At 41.3% G+C, this 26,200-nt stretch overlaps 1 protein-coding gene across 3 annotated transcripts in view; it reads right to left on the bottom strand.

The window, feature by feature from the left end:
• WWC1 (WW and C2 domain containing 1) overlaps nucleotides 1-26,200 on the bottom strand; it is an 82,776-nt gene that overhangs the window by 38,811 nt on the left and 17,765 nt on the right. For 2 of the 3 annotated variants that reach the window (XR_014520558.1, XM_083481814.1), the window contains exon 2: nucleotides 9,970-10,079. The exons of the other annotated variant lie outside the window; for it this stretch is intronic. Coding sequence is in view for 1 of the 2 variants with exons in the window: in XM_083481814.1 (XP_083337940.1) it covers nucleotides 9,970-10,079 (110 nt within the window). In the remaining variant the exon portion in view is untranslated. The remainder of the gene's footprint in view (nucleotides 1-9,969; nucleotides 10,080-26,200) is intronic. 3 annotated transcript variants of the gene reach the window in all.

Below are 26,200 nucleotides of genomic sequence, written 5' to 3'. Positions count from 1 at the left end.
CTTAGTTGAATACCACCCAGCATATGCCAACTCTTTTTAGGCCTACTCATGCTTTTACTTGGCAGGAAACAGACAAAGGCAGGGAAACAAGAACAACCTTTACATAATGCAGCCAAGATTGTGGTAAGTAATTGAATTGGCTTGTAATGTTAGTTATTCCCCATGTGAGATTCACAGAAGCTCCTGGGTGTCATGTAAGCAAAGTGCCCCATGCCACCAATATATGAGAGACTGCAAATAATTTGAATTTGTGTTACTGATCAAGTGTTGAGAAAAAGAAAAGTCTTGTGTTTTGTTCTGTTCTGGTGCAGGTTTTTGTTTGGAAACCAGGAACAGGCGTTTCAGTTCTTCAGCGAGCGTTAAACGCTTCAGGCTGTCTGAACTAATCATGCTTGAGTGAGGATGCCTAGTTACCACATAATGAATAATTAATATGGAGGGGCTGCAGGATACCAAAGGAATCTAATCTGCATAATTTAGGCGTTCCTTTAAATATTTAGTAAAAACTGTTGTGGCAACGCAGCCATTAAAAAGATCCAAGCAAACCAGAAGGTTTTCTTTAGTGCTTAATGATCTATGATCCAGAAAGTCACCTGCCACTGACACAAGCCAAAACATTTAATTTTATCAGCATCTGGAGGCTGCTGGTATGATGACTATAAGCAGGCACAACTCATTTTGACTGGAATACACTGTGTACATGCCAGCAGGTTAATGCTATTAAACACAGAAATGCAATGGTGTGAACAACACGTCAACAAATGAGCCCAATCCCCATCTTCCGGCTTTACACACTTAAACTTGAGTTTGTAGCTTCTAATCTAGTCCTTTTCAAGGACCTCTTACTTGACGTCTTCCAGAGCTTCTCAACCTTATTTGGTAGATAATCAAGTATAAACTTCTGGCAATCTGTACCCCAGGTTGTCTCACATTTCTAACATTAATGATTTTGCTATGGACAAGTTTGGGGAAGGGGATGGGGACGAGGAAAGAGAACACTGAAGAGAAAGACAGAAGCAAAGAATCCCTGGCTGACTTGTCTCAAGGCTTTGGGGGGGGGGGAGGATTCAAGGGAAAAAAATTATTTAAAGGGAGCGCTGAGCAGAGCCTGTATGCATCCCAGGCTCCGCTCAGCGCTTCCTTTCACGAGCCGTGTGGAGTGTGTGTGTGGCTCTTGGGGGCTTTTCCCCCATGAGGCAGAAGGGCAGCCCATCACTGACATTAAAGAACACTCTGCATGGTTCTTTAAAGGGAGCGTGACTCTTGGGGGCTTTTGCAGAAGGTGGGGGAAGTGAGAGACCCTCGCTCTGTCCCTTCCCCCACCTCCTTGATTACCTTGATTTCAGCAAGGCATTTGACAAGGTGCCCCATGATATTCTTGTAAAGAAGCTGGTAAAATGTGGTCTTGACTATGCTACCACTCAGTGGATTTGTAACTGGCTGACTGACCGAACCCAAAGGGTGCTCATCAATGGTTCCTCTTCATCCTGGAGAAGAGTGACTAGTGGGGTGCCACAGGGTTCTGTCTTGGGCCCGGTCTTATTCAACATCTTTATCAACGACTTGGATGATGGACTCAAGGGCATCCCGATCAAATTTGCAGATGACATCAAACTGGGAGGGGTGGCTAACACCCCAGAGGACAGGATCACACTTCAAAACAACCTTGACAGATTAGAGAACTGGGCCAAAACAAACAAGATGAACTTTAACAGGGAGAAATGTAAAGTATTGCACTTGGGCAAAAAAAATGAGAGGCACAAATACAAGATGGGTGACACCTGGCTTGAGAGCAGTACATGTGAAAAGGATCTAGGAGTCTTGGTTGACCACAAACTTGACATGAGCCAACAGTGTGACACGGCAGCTAAAAAAGCCAATGCAATTCTGGGCTGCATCAATAGGAGTATAGCATCTAGATCAAGGGAAGTAATAGTGCCACTGTATTCTGATCTGATCAGACCTCACCTGGAGTACTGTGTTCAGTTCTGGGCACCACAGTTCAAGAAGGACACTGACAAACTGGAACGTGTCCAGAGGAGGGCAACCAAAATGGTCAAAGGCCTGGAAACGATGCCTTATGAGGAACGGCTAAGGGAGCTGGGCATGTTTAGCCTGGAGAAGAGGAGGTTAAGGGGTGATATGATAGCCATGTTCAAATATATAAAAGGATGTCATATAGAGGAGGGAGAAAGGTTGTTTTCTGCTGCTCCAGAGAAGCGGACACGGAGCAATGGATCCAAACTACAAGAAAGAAGATTCCACCTAAACATTAGGAAGAACTTCCTGACAGTAAGAGCTGTTCGACAGTGGAATTTGCTGCCAAGGAGTGTGGTGGAGTCTCCTTCTTTGGAGGTCTTTAAGCAGAGGCTTGACAACCATATATCAGGAGTGCTCTGATGGTGTTTCCTGCTTGGCAGGGGGTTGGACTCGATGGCCCTTGTGGTCTATTCCAATTCTATGATTCTATGATTCCTGCAAGAGCCGCACGCTCTTTAAAGGGAGTGCAGCTATCCCTGGCTTTTGCAAAAAGCCAGGGATAGCCGTGCGAAGCCTCCACAGGGTAGCGGGATGAAGACTCCCCGCTGCCCTGCGGAGGCGCAACGCAGCGTTCTCTCTAGCTATTTTAGCTTCTGCCTTAGCGGTGCAAAGCCTCCTCAAGGCAGAAGGGAGCCTTCATCCCGCTGCCCTGCAGAGGCTTCACTGGCTACCCCAGAGCTGCTCAGGAGCTTGTTGGGGCTGGAGGGGGAAGCCCGGGTTCCCCCCTCCAGCCCCAAAGAGCAGCCCAGGGTGCAGCAGACAGGATGCGCAGAGCCTTCCCGCTGCTCCCAGAGCTTGTGGGGCTGGCGGGGGGAGCCCTGGTTTCCCCTCCCCCCAGCCCCAGGGACCACACATTCGCTCCATAAGACGCACAGACATTTCCCCTTAGATTTTAAGAGGAAAAAAGTGTGTCTTATGGAGCGAAAAATACGGTAGTTCTTACTGACAAAATGGTTGCCACACCGAGGCACGTACTTATGGAATCACAGAGTGTGTGCCACAGAGTTGGAAGGAACCATGAGGGTCATCTAGTCTAACTCCCTGCAATGCAGGACTCTTTTGTCCAATGTGGGGACTCAAACGCATGACCCTGATGTCAGGGAGAGGCAAACGGGAGAAGATTTAAGAACAGAAACCAGCACTTATAGAGAGCTGAAAGAGATCATTAGAAGCCTGTCGTCTGGCAGCGAGTCAGAGGCAGGGAGGGAGGAGGATGAGCGTGGAACAATTCATTCTGTACACAGAGGAAGTCAGGGGCGGGGTTTCCGCAGACTTGCATGCTGGGTAAAAAAAGGAAAAAGAAATCAGACGCGGCAACTGTGCCAAAGGGGTCGGACGTTGATTGAAACACTGGAGATGTACTTTTGAACTTTGTCAATCAATCGACTAGATTGGAAATGGCTGTGAGCCCGGAGTTTTATCTATGCCGGCTTGACAGCATTAACCCTCTGACACCTGAGATTAAGAGTCTCATGCTCTACTGGCTGGTCCTAAATGATGGAAAACACACTACTGATTTTTCTCCACAAACATGGATGCTGTCGTTGTCCAAGGAGCATTTGCAAGGTGGCTGCTCCACTTCCTCTCCCACACAAGCGCTTACCACCCATAAATACATCTCTCTCACACATATGCACACAAAGCGAAGGAATGCATTTCTCCATCTTTCTCAGCAGAAATCTATTTTTCTGTGGCACACTTGCGAGTGCAAACACATGGTGTAATAAGTGGAACACACATATGGAAAAAGCCCCTTCCTGGGACAAAGCAAGTGCTCACAAACAGAAAATGGACCTATCCCGCTGTCCCTCATTTCCTGCACACCCAGAAAGACAGAAAGATTTCTTTATTGGGGTGCGGGGAAGGAACTAACAAAGGGATTTCTCTAACAGGATGATTGTGGTGCCTCTTCCTTTCTCCCACCCCAGACAACCAGGAAAGCTTCCTTGATGGGGGGAAGGAAGGAGTAATGGGATTGGGATAATCTGTGGTTCCTTTCTTTTCCCTATCCCCGTTTCCTTGATGGGGTGGGTGAGGAAGGAGCAACAGGATAGCTCCAATGGGGAAATTTTGTTCCTTGTTTTCCTGCACCTCTGACAATCAGGAAAGCTTTCTTTTTTTAAAAAATAAATAAATTTTTATTGCATTTTTTCCAGATAAAGATAACCAGTCAGATATACAAAGAAACAAGAACAGCAAGAAAGAAAAAGAAAAAAAAGAATTGTTTCCAAGCTTATTTCAGTCTTCTATCGGACTTCCCCACATCTCCCACACAATGCATTCTCAACAATAAATTTATCAGCAAATTATAGCCTTGTTTCATGTGTTTCTTTTGTACTTTCAAATCATTATGTTTTAAGTTTAAATTACTTATTATCCAACCTAATTTCATATATCATCCACTCTCGTTGCTGGGGCTAACCATTCCAAATCGTGCGAATTTTTATAGTTCATATAATTTATACAATTTTTGCAAATAGTCCTTAAATTTTTTCCAGTCCTCCTCAATTGTTTCTTCTCCCAAATCTCGGATTCTGGCAGTCATCTCGGCCAATTCCATGTAGTCCATCAATTGCGTTTGCCACTCTTCCAGTGTGGGCAAATCTTGAGTCTTCCAATGTTTAGCAATAAGAATTCTTGCTGCTGTGGTTGCATACATAAAAAACGTTCTATCCTTCTTTAACACCTTTTGGCCGACAATGCCCAAGAGGAAGGCCTCTGGTTTCTTAGGAAAGGTGTACTTAAGCACCTTTTTTAACTCATTGTAGATCATTTCCCAGAAGGCCTTCACTCTTGGACAGGTCCACCAAAGGTGAAAGAATGTCCCTTCAGCCTCCTTACACTTCCAGCATTTGTTATTAGACAAATGGTATATCTTAGCAAGCTTGACTGGGGTCATGTACCACCTGTATATCATTTTCATAATGTTTTCTTTCAGGGCATTGCATGCCGTAAATTTCATACCGGTGGTCCATAACCTTTCCCAGTCTTCAAACATAATGTTGTACCCAATGTCTTGAGCCCATTTTATCATGGCTGATTTGACTGTCTCATCCTGAGTGTTCCATTTAAGCAGCAAGTTATACATTCTTGATAGTAACTTAGTCTTTGGTTCTAACAGTTCTGTCTCAAGTTTCGATTTTTCCACCTGGAATCCTGTTTTTTTATCCAACTTAAAAACCTCATGAATTTGGGCATAATAAAACCAATCCTGCACCTTATTCTTTAATTTTTCATAACTCTGCAGTCTCCAATTATCTCCAATTTTTTCTACTATTTCCCAATATTTCGGCCAACCGACCTCCATATTGGTTTTTTTCCGAGCCTTGGCCTCCACTGGTGATAACCACCTCGGAGTCTTACTTTCTAGTAAGTCTTTGTATTTTGTCCAGACCATAAATATTGCTTTTCTGACAATATGGTTTTTAAACATTTTATGTGTTTTTACCTTGTCGTACCACAAATATGCATGCCATCCTAACGAGTTGTTAAAACCTTCCAGATCTAGGACATCAGTGTTCTCTAGCAGAAACCAATCTTTCATCCAGCAGAAGGCTGCAGCCTCGTAGTATAGCCTTAAGTCTGGCAGGGCAAACCCCCCTCTTTCTTTTGCATCAGTTAATATTTTAAACTTTATTCGGGGCTTTTTGCCCTGCCAAACAAACTTTGAGATATCCTTCTGCCACTTTCCAAAACATTCCACTCTGTCCACGATCTGCAAGGCTTGAAACAAAAACAGCATCTTTGGCAATACATTCATCTTTAACATTCATCAAGCTTTCTTGATGTTTTTTGGAGGGGGTTGCGGAGGAAAAAGCCATAAGATTCCACCATTCACTGTCAAATTTTCCAAGTGTAGTAAGAAGGGACTGAGGCTAAGAGAAAACTGGGCAACAAAATATAGGATAAAAACTAATTTCAAAATAAGCAAGTGTAAAAAATAATTGCAAACTCAGCAAGTGTAAATTCAAAATGAACTCAAATACTCAGGCTGATAACTACCTGCTAAAATAACAAATGAAAATTTCACAATGTAATTATTGTAGTTTGGTGAGGAGAAAAGAGAGTAAAAAAAACCAAAAACCCTCTTCCCAGAGACCAGAGAGTATATATTGCCTTAAAGAAAAATAAAATGCTCCCAACTGAAGAGACAACCCCTGTAACGGAAACAGTCACGGTAAAGACCGCAGAAGCAGCCAAAAAACCAAATAGGAGTAGGTGGGTGGGTGTGGGTGTGGGTGTGGTAGCTCTCAGCCTGAAACCACTAAATCTTAACCCCAAAACTTCAAAGAAGTGGAGTTACAGCTAGCCCATACCACACCAGGCAATAAGCAGAAAAAACATGTCAGGCAGCCTAATGTTTACTCGTTGCTGTGGGTGCTGCAGAGGATAAAGGAGGAAGGAGGAGTTTCCTTTCATGGGAGACAGTCATTCTCCAAAGCTCTCTCTTAGCCAGAGGAAGCCACTGAGCCTTCCTTTCTTCTGAAAGAGGGGGTTAGGGGAGCACACCCCTCCATAAAGAGCAGTGGAGGAAGAGGAGCAGCAGCAGCAGCAAAAAAAAAAAGAGCTGTCAGTTCCATCCGAAAAAACAACGACTTATAGTATTCCTTAAACTTCAAAAAAACAAATAAATTATCATCTTCGGCAAGTACTCAAGGCACTGGCTTTTATTCAGTCCAGCAGCTATAGAAGAATGGCCCACTGGGGCACTCACAAGTCTTTTAAACCAAAATGCCAAATATGTGCAGTATTTAAGAAAGCTCAGAATATTTTGAGTCTGAAGAACAATCCAGTTGCTTGCGTCAGAGACAAATGCCAAGAGATAGTAATTTTTGCTTCTTCCCATTTCCTCAAAATGAAGCCCTGGGAAAAATACTTTGTGAGAATGTTCATTAATAATGTAGTCAGGAGGCGAATATTCTAGGTTCTTAGTTCCATTTTATTATCTTTGCTTTAGATAGCACCATATAAACCACAATTTTCTGCCAGTGAAAGGTCTGTCTAATAGAATGAAAGGAATCTGTGCCAGAAAAACATTTTTAAAACCAGGCTTCCTATTTATAATATGCATGTATTATGTTCACTTAACTAAATTTAAAACTTTAAAATTTTCAATGTATCAGTAATAAAATTTCAATTTATCACTTCCATAACATGACATAAAGTAGATCTTAGCAGCAAAATGGATTACAGATACATTTTGGGGTGGGGGCAAGATGAACTTTCCCCCCCTTTCAATTGAAATCTGATTCTGGTTTTCCAACTGTTTAATTTTTCTGTCTAAGCCTTACAGATTTATATTTAACTAGCAGCAGCTAGCATTTTCACAGTGGTTTTGACTGTAATCGTATGGCCATTTAACTGAGACTTAACATCTACTGAACTCAGTGGGACTTGAGTAGACAGCTAACGAACTGAGCTTTCGACCAGTCTAAAGTGCTTCAAACACCATATACTACAGATACAGAACTGAGGTTAAACAAAAAGTAGCTTTTCTAAGACCACCTTTTCACAGCTGAAACAAGACTTGAACCAGGGATTTATGGTTCATAGTTCAGAATCTAAGCCACTCTACTGCAGCAGGTATCTAACTGAGCAATGACAAGGCACCTGTTGAGATGTACTCCAGAATGAAACAGAGCATTTTTTCAACCCCTAGACAGGTGCAATGTGAGTTTTCATGTTGGCCCATTTATGTGAAGGATGGCTGTCCAATCAGCTGAAACAGTCAAAAGCTTTTATGTGGAGACCATCAAAGGAAATTGAAAGTAGTGGGATAGTTAATCAATAAAGCATCTGATGCTGCAGAAGCCACTCAGGAGGGTGTGCACAAACTTTTCACAAGGACCAGTGGGGAGAGCTGGGATGTTACAAATAATAAACCAAAACATGGATTCATCAGACAAGGATAGTGTCTATTGAAGCCTCCATTTAGACCCTCTGATTCTATAATTTATTTCTGTTTTATTTATATTATTGGTTTATCTTTGCATTTATCTTTGCATCCTGGGACAAGATATAAATAAAATAATGATACCAGTAAGTACATGCATGCATGTTATTGGTAGTAACAAACATAGCGGCATAGCATGTTTTCATCACACCCAGGGTGCACGCATGTATACCAGAAGAGGCAGGTAATGGAGGGGAAATGGAGCCCACCATATACCAGTCCATCCCTCACTGCCAACAGAGTGACTCCAGCCCCAAACTGCTTTGATCATATCCCAAACTTGCAAAGCGGTGCACGGCAGGCTTGTGGAGTTGATACCCTGGAGTTTGGATTTGATATCCTGCTTTATCACTGCCCGAAGGAGTCTCAAAGCGGCTCACATTCTCCTTTCCCTTCCTCCCCCACAACAAACACTCTTTGAGGTGAGTGAGGCTGAGAGACTTCAGAGAAGTGTGACTAGCCCAAGGTGACCCAGCAGCTGCATGTGGAGGAGCAGAGACACGAACCCGGTTCCCCAGATTACGAGTCTACCACTCTTAACCACTACACCACATTGGCTCTGGGGAGGGCGGTGTGCCCCCCAGAAAAATGCACCAGGGGGCAATCACCCTGGCAGCACTTCCCCGCCCTACTTTATGCCCCTGGTAACAAGGTATTGTTATATGCATTTGGATCCAGTGCTGCTCGGGAATTCTAACAAGCAAAAAAATGTCATTGCAGTTTATAAATCTGTGGTTAAAATCAATGCACTTTTAAAAGGTTCAGTCCACCATCTTGATTCAAAATGGTGCCCAACTGTATCAAAACATAGACAAAACCCTAATCTCTGATCTCAGGAACCATCATGCAAAATTTGATTATGATATCTTAACAGGCGCCCACATACATAGCAAACAACTTTCCAAAGTAGATACCGTACTTCTAATCAGTATTAGAACTAATAGGGCTTTCTATCTAGCTCAGCTCCCAGGTAACATTCACTGACTCTACCGTGCACTATGTATGATGAGTTTACATTTCATTAACTGACAGTCTTAAATCATTTACACCTTGCTCAACACTACTGCACTAACCACTAACAGCCAAGCAGTAGGTTTACAACAAGAAAAGTTTCTCTATAGCAATTTATGTTATGAGGTAACCATACAAATGTCATAAATAAATAAGAAATTGTATGAATAAAGAGAATGTCTTCAATCCAAAGATCCTGTGAGCAGAGTTCCACTCATGGGATGCTCTGGCTTGATCCCTTGCCACCCCCTTTAGTTAGCCCCTCCCCAATGTGCTCTGGAGGGGAGCACCTCCTGCCCCCACCAGCACCAGGTGCCACAGGATCAAAGACCTCTCTATGAACAGAAGGAACAACTCTATATGCAAGCCAATAACAACTTAACCTATGTGTATTCTGACACACACAATATGTTTAAATATATCAGCAAACTCTGAGAAAAAAATTGAATTTTTTTGGGGGGGGGTGTCACTAAAATTATGCCTGTATTCAAGAAACACGTGTATCCTCAGAATTCCAAATCAAAAGGAAAAATGAAACAATGAAAGAAATGGATCAGGTGGGATGTTTATAATATGTAATACTTGAAAGTATTTTCTTATCTAATTCTCATTAGTAATAATGAAAAACCCTCTGCCATATACCTGCAAGAGAGGATTCCTGTTCCTTGTATCAATCACCAGGTGCATCAGGAATGTACAAGGACAGAATATGAACAAGCATAGCAATTCTGTTTTTATTAATATATATATGCTTTGATTCGTCAACAAAAAGTTACATGCTTTAGCTAAATAAGAATCAGACCAGCCAGGCATTTGGAAGCAGAAGATCAGTGTATGGTAGAGTTAGGGATATCAAGCAAATTCAAGGTGCGGATGTATCTCAACATGAGACGCCTAGATGGATTTTATTAGATGGATATAATATGTGTGAATTATTATTACATACAGAATCATTTAACACTTACGGGTGTTGTGGTCGATATAATAGACTCCAACCTGGGGGTCATATGCTTCTTCCCATCCCAAGGGTAATTCATCACTTATGCAGTCAGCAAAGGTTAGTGGTTTAGTATACCTGAAATGGAAAGCATGTCAGTATTTAGATCACACCAAATTGTCCCAAAAGTAGGGCAGACTTTCATTAAAATGTATTAAGGGAAGAGTGGTACATCAAAGGTTTAATTTTTAGCAACACACCTACAAATTCATTCACTTTCCCCACTTACTCAAGACAGAAAGTTGATTTCAATATTCTTCCTAGAAAAAGGTTCCTAGACCTAGCTCTGGCTCAGGAAGTACTCGTTCAGAAAGAGAACGTGGAGAACTCCTATAAACAAATTCTGCCCCCACAACTGAACAAGCTTGCCTGTGGGGGAGTCTTATTTCAAAAATATGTAGGCATGTAGGAGCAAGTTATGTTTGATTTATGGTGTGTGAATTATTAACACTGTGCAATTCAGGACAAGGAGATGAGGAATATTAACTGTGTCGTGTGACTTTTTTCATTCCTGTGTATGGTATTACACCCAGAATTGTAATTGACAAACTAAATGCATGTTCTTAAAGTTTTAGACCACTGCAAAGTACAAGCCTAAACATTGGGTATCTCAATCAAATCACCTTTCTTCAATTATTCACGCACATGTGAGATTTTTCAATCTGTAAAGACTCAGACTAATTCACTTTTCTGAAAACTAAACTAATTGTATAATTGTCAAGCCTCCACTTTTTGGCTTAGTTCTGCAATTAAACTAGGAGAGGAAGGAGCGCCCAACAACATTTATGACCAAGAATATATATGAAAAAATCCAGCCAAGTTACTTTTAAATCCTATAGATTTCACTGAAAGTTCAAGGACTGCTAGAATTCTACTAGATAACAGCAATTACAAACTGCTTTAATAGCTCCACAGTGGCACCTTATATTCCTGTCACAAATCCTGCTGATTCATAATGAGGACCTAAGATTACACTAAAATGCCTTTGAGTTCTCTCAGAGAGTTTATGACCAAGTATCAAAGTTTGAGAGCCACATGGGACATTTAAAGCACATCCAACGCACATTTAAAGCCTATGACTTCTACCCAAGAATCTCTAAAGGGTAGGACCCAAACCAATGGCTTCATGTTACAAGAAAGGAGATTCCAACTACAGTAAATGTCAGGAAGAACTTGTCAATCCTTCTTAAACTGTGGTGCCAAGAACTAGACACAGTATTCATTCTTATTGAAGATTGTCCTCCAAGATTGTCCCAGCTTCCAGAAATGCCTGTTTAAATAGCACTAATCTCAGAGCCTAGAGGTAGAGCAGGGCTCTGCCAATCTGGGCCAACCTGTGCAATTTGATTTATGGCAAGCATGCATGTGAATTAACCCTAGGCAGTGGAGAGAAGCCTCCTTGTTCTCTTGTTTAAGCCTGAAGGAAATGAATAATTAAACTGGTAGTTTTTTAATATTTTAAAACGCCACTTTAAAATGAACCCTTTTGCCCTCTTTCTTTTCTCATACAGTATTTTATTGGAGAAATAACTAAAGAGAAACACAGGTAGAGGGAAAATAGGCATGCTGTCTGTGCTAACAAGTGCTTTAGTAGATGTTGGCAAATCCAAGAAGCAAATCAGTTACTGCTGGGTAGAAGGAAGCATGTCAGGTTTAAGTCTGTGGCTGGTGGATGGCTGAAGAAACAGCAAGGAAAACAGATTATTATATAGCTTCTCTTACTATCAAGGGAAGCAACAGTTTGACCTGGGTATGGAGGGAGCTAGATTATGGAAGGCAATAAAATATGATATCTGAAAATAATGGTTTCCCCCACAACTCTTTCAAATCTAGCAAAGGAATACAATTAAGACAGGGTCTATTTTGGAGTTGAGAGAAGTGGGAACTGTGGTCCAATTCCATGGGGAACAGAGTGGAAGGGAGGAAGCCTTGGTGCACAAGTGAAAGTCCTTGCCTCATTCATGGGGCTCTTCTAAAGCTGCTTCCCTCCCCTCCCAGTACCTCCACCCAGGCAAGCAGGATACATTATCCCAGTTCAATGACATATTCCAGCCAGGTAAAAACACTTGAGAATGAGAACAGGCCTGTTGGGGCGTATTTCCTGGGGAGAGTCTGAAGCACTAGATAAAGAGGTCTGGAGGGCTGCATTAGGCCCTGTGCCTGAGGTGCATTGCTCCAGGCTACTTGATTAAGATGTGCATAATAACGAGCCATGCTAACGCATTCAGCATGCCTTAAGGAGAATATGCACATCATTTGTCTATGAAGATGGAATTGTACACATGTCTCCGGCAGGCCTTGGGGCATTTGCACATATGTGCATAGCTTAGTTGGCAGAACATGGGACTCTTAATCTCAGGGTCATGGGTTTGAGCCCCACGTTGGGCAAAAAGATTCATGTATTGCAGAGGGTTGGACTAGATGACTCTCATAGTCCCTTGCAACTCTAGAATTCCATGTGTCTATGGCTGAATTTTGTACATTCTCTGAGCACATTGCACAAACCATCGGTAGAAGCCAAACTTCTTCATCCAGAAAGAGAAGGGCTCTTTCCATCTGCAGAAGGGCTTTTGATTCCCCAGAGGGACTCTGTTGGTTCAAGGGGACAGCTTACTTTTGCCGATTCCTCTTCCCGTCTGCAGCCTCTGTGCCACTTTTCACATTGCTCAGTTTGTTGGGAGGACCTCCCACTTGCCTTCAGTCTAGGTCTTGAAATGTTACAGGTCCAAATGAAAGGACTACCTTACCAACTTCCCTAGGGAGCCATGTCAGTGTCACAGAATTGTAGAGATGGAAGGGCCCGGAAGAGTCATCTAGTACAATCCCCTGCAATGTAGGAATCTCAACTAGATCATCCATGATTAGCAGGTGGTGGGGTGTCATAAGGGGGTGCAAACAAACCTGACCCTACCACAGCAAAAGCTACAGCTAACAATTTTTGTCAATACAGGAGAAACAGGAAGCTTGTCATTGCTGATGCTGAAATGAATGAATGCAAGCAAAATGCATTTGATCTTCAAAGGGATGGACATGTTGCTGATTTATTGGTACCCTTTGCCTTCTGCACCAATATAGAGCTGCCGGTTTACAAAACGAAAACCTTTCTGTACTTTTTTTTTTAATGCATTTGGTGATCATGTGTATCAAAAGAGGTTTTATTTAAAAGTTATCAATATGAAATTAAATGAGATTTGTCAAGAACGATTTCCCATCACCAAACCTATCCTAATTCTAATTTTTATTGAAATAAGAAACATGATCTTGAAAAAGAATTTTTAAGGTGTGGCTCTTTCCACACCATCAGTCATGATTACTTTAATCACAGTATGTATTCATTTGTAAGCACAAAACAAACAAAAAACTACAGAATTCTTTGAGCTTTATTTGCATACCGCATGCAAATTCATATCCTTAGAAATCCCCTAAATTCTCCAACACATTCACATTTATCTGTAAGCTCTCTTGTAACAGGGAACAAAACATCTCTGAAATGCTTCCTTCCCCTTTTCTACATCTGTACACATGTTAAAAAATCTTTTGTTTTGTATGCTTTATTCAAGTTTGACTAACAATGGCTTTCCTGTGAACATTTTGCCAGATTTACCTTGCATATCTCCATGCTTATCTCTATAAATATTTTAAGATTCAAAAGTTTGGTACACCCGCATATGCACATGAGCGGCCTACAAAATCCATCCATTCCTTTTTTTGTTGGACACAGGTCATATACACAGATATACACACTAACACCTTGCATCACATCTAGAATTCTTGTATTCAACTGTGAGAAGAAGCAACTTTCAGCAAAGATGGGTAAGTAGTTTATTTTAATTTTCTGTTAACTACCACACCTGAAGAATAGCTTATTGAATACAAAAGTTTGCACCAAAGAAAAAAACTGGTCAAACAAAAAACATAACTTTACTATTTGACAGAACTTGAAAATTGCTGAGGATTGTGTCTATCAATCAACTACCATAAAATGGAATTTAAATTTATTCAACCTTTACTGTCTGACATTTTAATGTATTTTTAATCTTTGTTGGAAGCTGCCCAGATGGGCGGGGTACAAATAAATCATCATCATCATCATCATCATCACATTTCAATAAATAAATCTGCACAACCAAAGCCTCTATAGTCTTTTGTTATATACTGAAGGAAGGATGCTTTCGTTTACGCAACTCACACCATCTTTAATCTGCCACTTCAGTAGTAATCACAACAAAAATAGAACCAAAAACAAACAGCATGCTCTCCAATTAAGTAGCTGAAAACCAATTAATCAACTAAATCTTTAATGGATTGCCGTCTAAACTGATTAAAGCTTGCAGTGCCATTAATAATACAGAAAAGGCTAGCCATTGTACTTTTCAGTTTAAATAAAAACCCTTATCATTTCTTTGCAAAAAGTTTATCTTAACCAGTTTCATCATAGATCACTGGTGTCTTCTATAATCATAGGTTGCACTGACATTATTAGCAATAATGTAGCAAAACAAGTTATTTTCTCTTTTTAGCTGACACACAAATATTTCTGAATTACTGTTAGAGAGGTGAGAAGGATTTAGGCTTTTCTATGTCCAGTTCTGATCCATATTTGTTCCACAAACTTTGACCAAATTATTAAACCAATGAAGTGGAACATCACTCATATAATATGGAAATTACTGGCAAACTAGCAAGAGACTAGCAGACTCCCAATGACTGGTTAATAATAATAATAATAATAATAATAATAATAATAATAATAATAATAATACCCAGCCAATCTGGCTGGGTTTCCCCAGCCACTCCGGGCGGCTTACAGCATATCTAAAAACATAAAACACTAAGCATTAAAAACCTCCCATTAAAAGGGCTGCCTATTCCAGGGCAGTCCAACTTTTAATGCTAAGTGGGCTGCAAGAGTACTGTATTTTTCGCCATATAGGATGCACTTTTCCCCCTCCAAAAATGAAGGGGAAATGTGTGTGCGTCCTATGGGGCAAATGCAGGCTTTCGCTGAAGCCTGGAGAGCGAGAGGCGTCGGTGCGCACGGACCCCTCTCGCTCTCCAGGCTTCAGGAAGCTACCTGGTTTGGAGGCTGGCGGTGTGAAGAAGAGCGCTTCTCCCCACCGCCAGCCCCACAAGCTCGGGGGACAGCGTGGAGGCGGAGCGCCGCCATCCCGCTATTCCCCGACCTGGTTTGGAGGCTGGCGGTGGGGGGGGATTTCCCCCCCTTTATTTCCCCCCCCCAAAAAAAACTAGGTGCGCCCTATGGGCCAGTGCGCCCTATGGGGTGAAAAATACGGTACTTTCAGGCAGGAGACTTTTCCAGCCCTATCTGGAATTGCTGAGGATTAAACCTAGGACTAACTGCAGAGCCAATGCTCCATCACTGAGTCGTGGACCTTCCCCAAATACGTTAGTGAGAGAACACACCATATAAGGCTTCATCTGAGTTGCGCTGATCCTGAAAAACACAATTCAGTGTGTGTGGGGGGGGTGAGCAGTAAAGGTACTTTTCTAATAAACATAAGGGTTTCATTTTCTGGCTGGCAGGTTGTGGCAAATGAAGTCAGCAAGGGCTGCCTCACACATGTTTTATACATAATTTTATTTCTAATTACCTAGAAGTGATATGTGAGATACTGAAAAGCTCTGTTTTAGGCAAAACAAAAACTGCATCTGTGGTGCCTGATCAGCAATAAAGGATGCACAGAAATAATGATTTAATGCTACAGTCACTGAATGATTAACACGCATGTGTGAACCAGCTAGTAGTGAACAGTAGATGATTCTCTACATACTTTCTAGTTTACTCGCAGTTCTAAAATAGTAAACAACAGAGAAAAGGGCCCCCAAATTCTTCTCCAATGCAACAAAATGTTTCTTTTGTTTACATATTTCTAGGCTCCAGAGAGAGTTTCCGAACAAGAAGCATGCTTTCTGACTTTAGAGAAGACATTGGAGTGCTTCCAGCTGGAACCTATCTCCTCCTCTGGAGAAACAAAAAATTGGGTCAGTACACATTTTTAAAGGCCCAACAGAGATAGCTTCCGATGAAGAAAAATGTTTCTCCTGAACACTCTGACAAAATCAGGATAATGGAAAACTTGAAGAATATGGAATATGGAAAACTAGAATGCAAAGCTAAGGTAACAGCCCAACTATACGCATGTTCTCTTAGAAACAAGACCTGCCCCCAATCTAGTGGCATATACATCCTAGTATGTGTGTGCATAGGTTTGCAGGCTAGACATCTACCGTATTTTTTGCTCTATAAGACTCACTTTTTCCCTCCTAAAAAGTAAGGGGAAATGTGTGTGCGTCTTATGGAGCGAATGCAGGCTGCACAGCTATCCCAGAAGCCAGAACAGCAAGAGGGATTTCACTGCGCAGCAATCCCTGTTGCTGTTCTGGCTTCTGAGATTCAGAAAATTTTTTTTTCTTGTTTTCCTCCTCCAAAAACTAGGTGCGTCTTGTGGTCCGCTGCGTCTTATAGAGCAAAAAATACGGTACTAAAAAATTAATCCACCAAAGAAAGAAATACTTTCTATCCCTACAACAGTTCTGTTAGACTGAAGACAACAATGTCCACATTCAGAAGTAATGCTAAACCATGATTTAGCCTCCTGTTAATTTACATAAAAATGTGTATAAATAACTGATGTGCACAGAATTACAGCCCTGTAGATTGCTGTTTTGTCAAAAACATCTATCTCAGAGTATTGGCTTGCAAATCCAAGCTACAATGTAAAACAATGACAGAAACTTGTTTAGTTTTTTTACATTTAATTTGTATGCTGCTTAGAGCAATGTTAGTTACAAAAACCAACAACAGACTACAACTATTTAGAATACCGCAGAATTTTCATTAGTAAGAGGGTTGTTTTTTTGCAAATAGTACAGGTCAAGCTTCTTTGTTACAGATATAGCTAAATAATGGATCTTCTGAATAGATATACTTAGCCCCATTAAATACACAACTGTTATTTGACTGGTCAAGTAACAAATGTATTTCCTGATGTGAAGTAGTCTATATTAATTGATAATTATGACAATATGAAATTATGAAGTCCTTCTTAAAATTCTTCCAGGGTGAAGGAGTAGATACCAATAGTACAAATTATTGACAAATAATGAGCAGTACAATTGAGGCCTTTTTTGCAGTTATATCTGCCAGCAAGTGACCCATGGTCTGGAAGATCTTACAGAGAGAATGAGATGCGTACTGAGATGCATACTGTAGTCCAGCAGATTAAGTTTGCATCTTAGAAGAATTGTGTTCAAATTCTTGCTCAGCAATGAGCTACTCCTGGGTCTGACACAATGGGCAAGCCTACTCTCATTCATCCACTCATTAAGAGGTAAACCGTATTAAAATAACATCTTTAATAGGCAGTTCAAATGGGGTTCATGTTTTGTTTTCTATTAACATACAAAACTATAAAAACACGAAGGAGGAAAGAGGGGTGGGGTGGGCATTTCTGCTTGTACCGTAGAGGAACAGAATGAACTCATGAACATGAACACACAAACACACATGGAGAGAGAGAGAGAGAGAGAGAGAGAGAGAGAGAGAGAATGCAATGAATATAGATGTGACATTAGGATTGCTATGGAGCAGAACAACATTATCCTCAAAGTGTCTTGGCAAACAAGCCACAATGGGCTTCTGAAGAGTCTAACATGTTTTTGTCTGGAGTAGATGTTAGCAGACCCTGGACAATACAGAAAAGCTCTGCTGGATGCAGTGGAGACGGAGAAGTGGGCCTTCTTGCCAACTTCATTGCCATGCAGAATGCATGATTACGCACTGTCACTGACAATGTATACAGTGATACCTCGGGTTACATAGGCTTCAGGTTACAGACGCTTCAGGTTACAGACTCCGCTAACCCAGAAATATTACCTCGGGTTAAGAACTTTGCTTCAGGATGAGAACAGAAATTGCGTGGTGGCAGTGTGGCGGCAGCGGGAGGCCCCATTAGCTAAAGTGGTGCTTCGGGTTAAGAACAGTTTCAGGTTATGAACAGACCTCCAGAATGAATTAAGTTCTTAACCCGAGGTACCACTAGGCATTGCTGTTTCCAGTATGCTGGTGTTCATAAAATCTGAGAAGCCTTCTGTCCAGCTATGGATTAATGAGACAGGTTTTTAAGGTTCATTGTTGGTGGACTAACTTCTCTGGCATCAATGCAGCTAAATATACATTTTCTCTGTCCACCCAGTAAGTTTCATATTGTTAGTACACAATTAAGCAGTCTGTGGACTACAGTAAATTTAAGGAAGACTGAAAGAATGAAATTGATGCAAATACAAATTTGCTCCGCAAAAGGAGGCTACACCTGACAACAACAAAAATTAGTTCAGTGGGCCTGCAAGCCATTATTTCAGTCTTAGTGTTCACCTTCATTGTTATCTACCATATCGAACAATGGCAGATTATTCCATAGCCAAACCAAAAATGTTCCGCTGCCTCTATGGGGCCTAATTCAAAGACAGCTAAAGGGAAGCTTGAAGCAGGTATGAAGCCTTTCTCAATATATATAAAGCACTGCTTGAGTGTTCACATCTCCTTCACCCACAGGGTATCTACAGCTAAATGTGCATAATTTCATTATTATAGTGGGATGGATGGGAAATTATGAGTAAGACTTGCACAGGCATGCTCTTAATACAATGGATTGTGAAATATCCTTGGTTTTAACAGAATCATTACGGCAGTATATAACACTATGGCAATAGCTTATAGGGAACAGCTTATAGAACTATTTGCAGCTGAATATATCTGCACAGATTCAATCATAATGTCTTATTGTAACACGTAATCACATAATGCTAGGACACAAATAAGAATTCATACTCTCCAATTCCTACTCTTTTATTTATAATAGTAGGCACTTAAAAGATTTTTTTTTTACTCGTTTCCTTGTTACAAACACAGTGAGAAATAATTAAAACATAGCTGCTGAACCTAGAAAGTTTATATACCAATATGCCGTATACCCTGAGACAACAGGCCAGGTCCTTAAGGCAAGTACACTCCACTCCAGTGAAGAATCCAGATTAAAAGCCAATGTTATTAAATGGTTGCCATCTGCACAAATATCTGCTCACACAAGAGGGGAAGCTTACTCACTGAAGTCAGTGGCAGCTCCCATGCTTAGGGATTCTTGCATCCCAACCTCGACCTACTCACAATAAAATGCCTGGTGTCAGACATAACACTAAATCATAGCGTTGCTCTCAGGGTGGATTTGATTTAAATCAAGATTTCAATCACTAGTCAGTAAGGCGTGGTTTAAATCACTAGTCAGTAAGACTTGATTTAAATCATTTTTTTACAGAAAGACTGTAAAAAAATGATTATACTTCTGGTATAATCTTAATATTTACAACCAGATGAAGAATTCATTTTTGGAATAATAAATTTTCAGAGCAGTTTTTACAGTTATATCAAAAATTACTGATTTGGTTATACTATTAGAAATACAAAGACAGGTAATTATGAAATTATTGTTTATTTTTGGACAATTTTTCTGCTGTACTTTATTAGAAGGAGAAAAATAAACATTTCCTTAGTAACAATTTAAACAATTTATTTAACTAAAACAATATACATTCTAGCATATGTATCCATGTTTGTTAACTGATGTGGTTAAATGATTTTTTTAAAAAACAACACCACCAGACTTAGTTTTAGCACACATGAAAAGCTTAAAACAAATCCTTATTTCCTGATGAATAGCCTTTGGACTATAATGTAACTTAAATAGAACACTATCTTTTCCTCCAGAAGCATTTTATTTTAAAAATCCAATTTAATTTTTTTAAAAAATCTGATTATTATTTTTTAAAAATCATTTATTTTTATCCACCTTGGCTGCTCTACAGAAGTGAGCCTGGGTGAGTGTTGGGTTCACAAACACCTCCCTCCCATGCTATGGATGCAAGGAAGGGATCAGAAGCTTTCACTTCTGCTTTCAACTAGCTACAGTGACTAATTTTGTCCAAACAAAGAACTGTGATTAGCATTAACTATAGTTTAGGAAAACAACCCAGGGTTGTAAACCAAGTTTGAAGTGGACTTGTTGCTCTAAATTCTTCTTAAAGGCTAACCACAGTTTGCCAGGTTCAGCTGTAAAAAAGTGCAGCGGAGCGCACCCCGGGCTTCGGGCAGCTCTCCGCAAGCCGGGGGAGACTGGCGTGACTTCCCGCCGGGCTCCCTAGGCTTGCGGACAGCAGCCTGTTCTGGGGGCTGGGGTCGGGGAAGGTCGGGCTTCCCCCGCCCCAGCCCCGTGCCTGGGGGGGGGGAATAATTTTTTTCCTTTATTTCCCCCCCAAAAAAACTAGGTGCACCCTATGGGCCGGTGCGCCCTATGGGGAGAAAAAAACAGTAAACATAGTGAGTTGCTAACAAAATTGAAAGCTTCTAGTCTCCTCACTGAGGCCATGCAAGAGGTTTTTTGCTCAAAGAAGGGGAAGAACTTGTATCTCCCATATCAAAGGCCTTATCAAAGCAGCCAGTTTTCCTTGCTGCAAAGGAAGCACTAGTACTATGTTTGTGTGCTATAAAACCATTTCAGTCACATTGAATGCATGTTGTGACTTTGGCCTGCTTCATACACCACAAGAAAACTATGAATGCAAGCTGGAATGTTCATCCAATTCTGTATACCATACCTTTGTGTACCCATTTTCCCTGTAAGGAGTTAAGCACCTTTAATAAAGTGCCAAGTGGAGTATGCTTAAAAGCTGTTTTTCCAGATCAGTGCATCTATGGCACCACAAATGCCTGCCAAGTTTAGTGCAAAAAACAACTTAGATGAGCAAATTAATCTTTAATACATAAAAGTAAGCTTGGATCATGAACAAAAATGCAGATATTTTACACCAAACCTATGGCTACCATGTTCCTATATCACTTCCATAAGCAGCAAAAATTTCAAACTTACCCAACAACATGATATTGGGACGTTAGCTTAGCTACAACAATCTGACAGATTGCATGGTGCTCCATGGCGGCAAGAGGCAATTGTCAGGGTGAGCTGCAGCTGGTGCCACCAGGGAGACCGGTGGCTCCCCAAAGCTCCGTGCTTGCATGCATGGTACTATATGGCACCCTGTCTGATGCACTCACCAGGTCTTGTCAGGAAGCGGCAGAAGCTGTGCATGGTGGTGCTGATCATCTGTGTAGCCAGCTACCAAGGGAAGGGGCAACTGCTGTCTTCCTCCCCACCTTCTTTCCTCCCTTCTGACATCATAATAGATCAGGATATTGCAAGGTTTGGCTGGTGATATATTACGATGTTGAAAAGCAGATATAACCCAGCCCTACTGATTAAGAATAACTCTTGTCCATGCTCCTGGCTGCTTTCAATGTCATCTTCAGTTAACTTACTGCTCCCCTCACTCCCAGCTGTACCCTGTTTTCCAATGGTAAACAACAATTTATAAGCTAAAAGAGGTTCTGTGTCTGTCAGTGAAAATTCAAATTTGGTGAATCTGCTACTTTCTGGGTTTAAGAAGGGAAGAAAGCTTCACCCCAAATTTTGGATCCCCTCCGAACTGATACTAAAGTTATGTGCTTGTTTTGTGCCGCAAACCCAGTGTTTTGTGCCGCCTCCAAACTGAGTAATTTATACCCAAACCACAGTTACAAGTTAACACCCAAAAATCCAACATTGTGCAAACCCTCACTCAGTAAGGGGGAGGCAATTTTTGCTGATTTCTGCTTTCATCCCCTCCGAGCGGGAAGCCCCTTCCGCTTCTGCTCACAGAGAGTTCTCTGAGCAGAGGGAGGTACACAACTGGATACAATCCATACATACCAAGCTTCACTGTAATCTCTCAACCATCAATGGGGACATCAAACAGGTGAGCTAAGCCAAGAACTCACATTATCTGGCCAACAATGGAATTTGGTACGTATGCAATATTAATTCTTCTGAAATTCTAAACACATGTCCCATTTCTCCATTTATAATTATCCATTTGAAGTTCAAACCAAAGGTCAAGTTACAAAACAAATTTATAATGTGCTATCTCAAACACTGCCGAACTATCTAGCAACCATACCAGAGGTTTTCCCATGACACTTTTAACCCAAAAGGGCTTTCTTTTCTAAAGCAAAGGTAGCTTTAGAGGGGTGTATAGGGTAGTATCTCTGGTGGGGTACCTTCTGGGGTAGTTTGTCCACCTTTGGTCCCCATCCTGCACCCAGCTCTTGCCTGTGGCTCCTAGAAGCTGTCTGCATGTGACAGCAGCCATACCCTGGGAAATGGCTGGCTAAACCAGGTGAGAGTAGTCAATGGGTCTCAGTGAGGTGGATTTGAGCAGACAAGAACAATAGTGGGTTAAACAGTCAAGAAAGCAATTCCTGCACATGCTGTAGAGAGAAGGGCCAGATGAGTCTCATCAACCTGGGAAGGTAGCCCATCTAGAAGGAAAACTCTGGTCCTAAACCTGTGCTGCCTTGCAGAAGATCTTCAGAGAAGAAAAGATGAGGAGATAACCCTACACAAATCTGGAGTGGAGTCTCTAACACAGTTGGATGATACCTTATACATCATCTTCTGGCAACTTCTGCAGTCAAGCTGGAGCCAAACATATTTCTCTGCTTTCCTTTGGACCACATCAGTGAGACCAAGAATGAGGTCTTGTTGTCTAGGCAGCCCGGTACCTCTATACAGTGCCTCCAGGGGCACACTCAATTATCTTTCAAGACAGATGGATGCCAACAACAAGAGATAGCAGAAGACAGATTACACTGCATTAGGGCCTACTGGTCAATTTCTGGTAGTTACTAGCCTTCTTGCAAATAATGCTGATGAAATGCTCAGTCCCAAAAGGGTACTTCTTACATTCTTAACACCTGCAATTACTTATGCCTTGCCTATTAAGGGGTCTTGCTGTTAATTAAGTGCCTATTTTCTAAATCAACACTCTCCTGGATCTACAATATCGAAGGCTGCTGAACTCTTTAAAAAGACATTAAAAGAACATTTTATATTTTGCTTGATAACTATTTAGAGCAGAAATACTTTGTCATGTGCTATTCCTATGAGACTGCCTTTCAAAAAGCCTTACAGTTTCTGTGGGCGGCAGCAGTTGCGGCTTGGCACAGCCGTGGGTGATCTGGGGGTGCCCCAAACCTCCCACAGAGCTGGATGACGGCATCATCAGTTGTAGCCGGCCACGGGAAGTGATGTGATTCTTTGCTAATTTTTATTCAAACTGGCCAGACTTCAGGGCAGAGCTTTGAAGACAGCACCACAGTCAGCATAAGACATCCCACCCTCCAACACTGTATAAATTTGGCCCCACTTGAAGGTAAGCAGACAATGCATATGGATGACCTTGCTGTAGAGTAACTCAGTTGCCATATTTGAGGCCAGGGAGGAATTTTCCTGCAGGCCAATTAGGCCAGTTTGGGGGGTTTGCCTATGTTGCAGCAACTGCCATAACTTGTTTGCAGAAAAAGGCATTGGGTTGGATCCTCGGACTAATCAGCGGTGGGTAGGAAGAAGCCTTACCCTCTCTCTTCCAGTTCAAAGTATCAGGGGACCCTGATAAAGGGGTCCAAGAGGAAGGATTTTGTCCATATGCTCAGACAGGGGCTAAAAGGCCATAGAACTCCCCAACTGGCATCCTGGAGGGGTTGTCCTTATTTGATGTGTGTCATATGGGGATCTTAACCCCAGGATTAATTAACCCTGAGGAAGTAATCAGTCAGCAACCAAGTTAGCTGACCTGGAATACATACCCAATGCCTAAGTCTAAGCCTTCTTACATCTGTAATCAATAAAGTTATGGCCATTTCAACCCCCAAAAGCTGTCATGCCATTATTGCTTCCTATGCCCCTGTCCCAGCAACCCCAAGGCTTTCTGTGACTAGGCCAGCAAAGAATCACCATGCCTTGAAAAATAGCACAAATTAATTCTAGCAGTTTATTTTTCTCCCAGTGAGTTTTCTCAATTAGTTAGTACTAAATACTTCCAGAGGGGTAGCCATTTTAATCTATTGCACTGAAACACAACACACTTGCTTAGCACTTAAAGATGAACAAATCTGTTAACAGCATCATAAGCTTTCAGTGAGAGCTAATTGGCAAAATTGTTTTATAACGAAATTGTTTGTTTTTAGGTGCTACAACTTTCATTAGTCTTAAATGAAAACTTGGTTAATAGCTGGTGTGGAAGGGAAAATGAGTATTAAAAACATTTCTCTCTCTCAAGGCTGGGTGCAAAATGTTCCCTGTAACTGTTATTGGGTGTCAAATTCAATGCAATGAGTCTTAGGGGCCTGTCTCCCCTCCTCTGGTGTTAATTGTTTTCCTTTTCTCACGCTGCGCTACATCTTATCAATCTCGCCTAGTGGTGAAAGTGGTGAAACTATGTATCATATTTACAAATCAAGTCATTAATATGAAAGTATAATCCTTATTAATATAACACTAGAAAAACATTTTTGCATGTCTGTTGAATACCTTACATGTGATCCCACAGAGATGGCATTTAGGAGATGGTCGATACTCTTAAATACTTCACTGTTGGTTTTGAAGTGGTACAGTAAAATTTAGTACTATGAAGCTTGGTCTATTTATACCAGAACACTGTGAATAGCAGATATTACCCACTGCATTAAAAAACACACACACACAAACCAGCAGCCCCCAATTTATTGAACTGAGATTAGTGAGCCAAATGTTTTTATTGATTACAGAAAAATGTATGCCTGCATGCACACATGCAAGCCAAAAACAGATTTTATGGCTCAAGTTCTGTTTCCCAGTCATTTACATACATTGTTAATAGTTTCTGCAATATATTCAATACATCTGTGGCTTAAAACCTTTTGTGGTATACAGGGTTAATTTGATTTGGGCTCATCTCCAGAAGTTATTGGATATGCTAAAATAGCAACGTTAAAGTGATTTTTTCTTACTGTGGGGAAGGAACAGCATCAACCTTACACAATTGACATTAGGAAGGGCAGGGCTGGTAAGCCACTGAGCACAAATAACTATGATTTTTAGAAATTAAGCACAGAAAACAAATCACCATAATTCCAGTGCTACCCATAGGTGAACAGAAACCTATAGGCGATGGGGTTGTACCCAATCGTAGTCCTACATAGAGTAGACACACTAAAATTAATGGACAGGACTAACTTCAGCTCATTAATTTTAATGGGTATGTTCTTAGTACAATTTAGCTGGATACAAACTCACTGGATGTTCTCACTGGAGATGGGGGAGGTAATTTTCATGGATGGTATTCAATGCAGAATAGACCTGCTCAGAATAGACCCATTGAAGCTAGTGAGCATGACTAGCTTAGGTGCATTAATTTCAACGGGTCTACTCTGAGTAGGACTTAGCTGAATATAACCCACCAATCCCTCCTTTCCTCTGCAGTCCCCTGTGCCCCATGAAAGCCTTCCATGATCTTTTGCAACAGTGTGGAAAGTGGTGGAGAGGAAAACGAATCAGCAAAAATCATCTTCCACAAGCACCCTCCCTCCCTCCCTCCCTCCCTCCAGAAGCCGCCTCTGCTGGATCACAGTCTCCTCTTCAACTACAAGGTCAATGTTGGATCCAACCCAATGCCTTGCCTGAGGCCACCTTCTGAGCACATATGGCTCAGATGCAATTTGAAGCCACGTTGACACAATAAGACACACACTCACCTACTTCAGTCCACAGTGTGTGTTCAGAACTCATTGTGCAATAGTATAATGCACCAATTGTTTGACTCTTCTGAGGTGGAGATACCTGCTTTTCTAGCATTCTGATCTTGCTGTGAAACATACCACCTTCTTCCACATTTTGCCATGTTATCAGATTACTGCACTTCAACTGAAGAGACCCTTATTAAAATCACTTCCCCTGAGAAATCCCATTTTCAAAGAGGACATTTCACAGCAGCGACCACAGTGAGTTTTATTTTATCTTATCTGAGTTACCTACTTAAGTGCCACTATCAAACACAAGCTACTCTAAAGCAAAACTTATTAAGTAACTGCTTCCTCACAAATACAAAGTTGGGTGGGGGAGGGCTTTTTCCCATGGAAATGCAGTACCTCTTGGCAGTAGCAACTCACCTGTGTCACAGTAACGAACGTGACACTGAGGTTTTGCCCCCAGCATAACTCCAGGTTGTTGTTTTTTAAAAATGTATGTGTTCAGTATTAACACCTTTTATCTTGA

Source organism: Podarcis liolepis (assembly GCF_965112155.1).
Source record: "Podarcis liolepis genome assembly, chromosome: 2".
NCBI lineage: Eukaryota > Metazoa > Chordata > Lepidosauria > Squamata > Lacertidae > Podarcis > Podarcis liolepis.
This window is presented reverse-complemented; position numbering and strand designations above follow the sequence as displayed.